Raw genomic sequence first — 889 nt, 5'->3', positions numbered from 1 at the left:
TTTTTTTCTTTACAGCAACATGCAAATAATACAGTGCGGAGCGAACGAATACTTGGAAACGATATACAGCTGCACCAGCCCGAGAATGTGTGGCAGCTACAGCAAACCCCTGCGAGCATCTAGATGCTGCATGAGGGCCAAAAACAGCCGATTGAAGGCCTTGCGCCGCTTTAAATCGACAACCATTTTATAGAAGTGATAGGGTACACCACCTTTGACCCGTTTCCTAGCATGCTCTAGGAGCGGACAGGAACGGAGGAGATGTCTAACATCCCCTATCGGAGCTCCGCAATCACATTCTGGGGAAGCGATTACTCCACACCTGTGAAGATGCGCAGGAGTGGGAGCCCTACCAAAAACCACGGCACTGCCAGCGGGTGTAACTTCCCCTCGACTCCATAGCCTCGCATGCGAGGCACAGTAGAAGAAGTCATTGACGCAAGTGCCTAGGCCGGCCCGTTTGTCTGACCACCATTTACGCAGTGCCAGACGCCCGGCTTCGGCCTGATAGCGCCTAAGGGTCTTCACACTGATTTCCGTCTCCGCAGAGACTTCCATCATGGAGGCACCCTTGGCTGCCAATTCATCGGCTCGGTCATTAGCAAACATGCCACTGTGACCAGGCACCCAGTGGAAGGTAACCTTGTCCGGGATTTCAGCTAAGAGCAGAGTGATCTGTCTCGCTTTGTCCCGCCGAGCCACCGTAGATCTCGACGACAGGATCTTGAGTACTGCTTGAGAGTCCGTGAAGACTGCCCATTCTTCCTCTCGTTCCGTCGTCAGGATAACCCAGCGGACTGCCTCAAGAACTCCGAGGAGTTCACAGTCCGTAATAGTAGCGTAAGGAGAGAGTTTCCAGTAGTTGGAATGAACTTCTACACCCTTACGA

General features: G+C 52.9%; 1 protein-coding gene across 1 annotated transcript; it reads right to left on the bottom strand.

Moving 5' to 3' along the window:
* Window positions 1-96: 96 nt before the first annotated feature.
* Window positions 97-609, bottom strand: Pmar_PMAR010573 (hypothetical protein; the record flags this gene model as incomplete). Its single annotated transcript, XM_002773467.1, has 1 exon — window positions 97-609. The coding sequence occupies one exon, from the start codon at window positions 607-609 to the stop codon at window positions 97-99; it is 513 nt and encodes a 170-aa protein (XP_002773513.1).
* Window positions 610-889: the final 280 nt, after the last annotated feature.

Source organism: Perkinsus marinus, assembly GCF_000006405.1.
Source record: "Perkinsus marinus ATCC 50983 genomic scaffold scf_1104296958792, whole genome shotgun sequence".
Lineage (NCBI taxonomy): Eukaryota > Perkinsozoa > Perkinsida > Perkinsidae > Perkinsus > Perkinsus marinus.
Note: the sequence above shows the minus strand (reverse complement) of the source record. Positions and strands in the feature narration are given on the sequence as shown.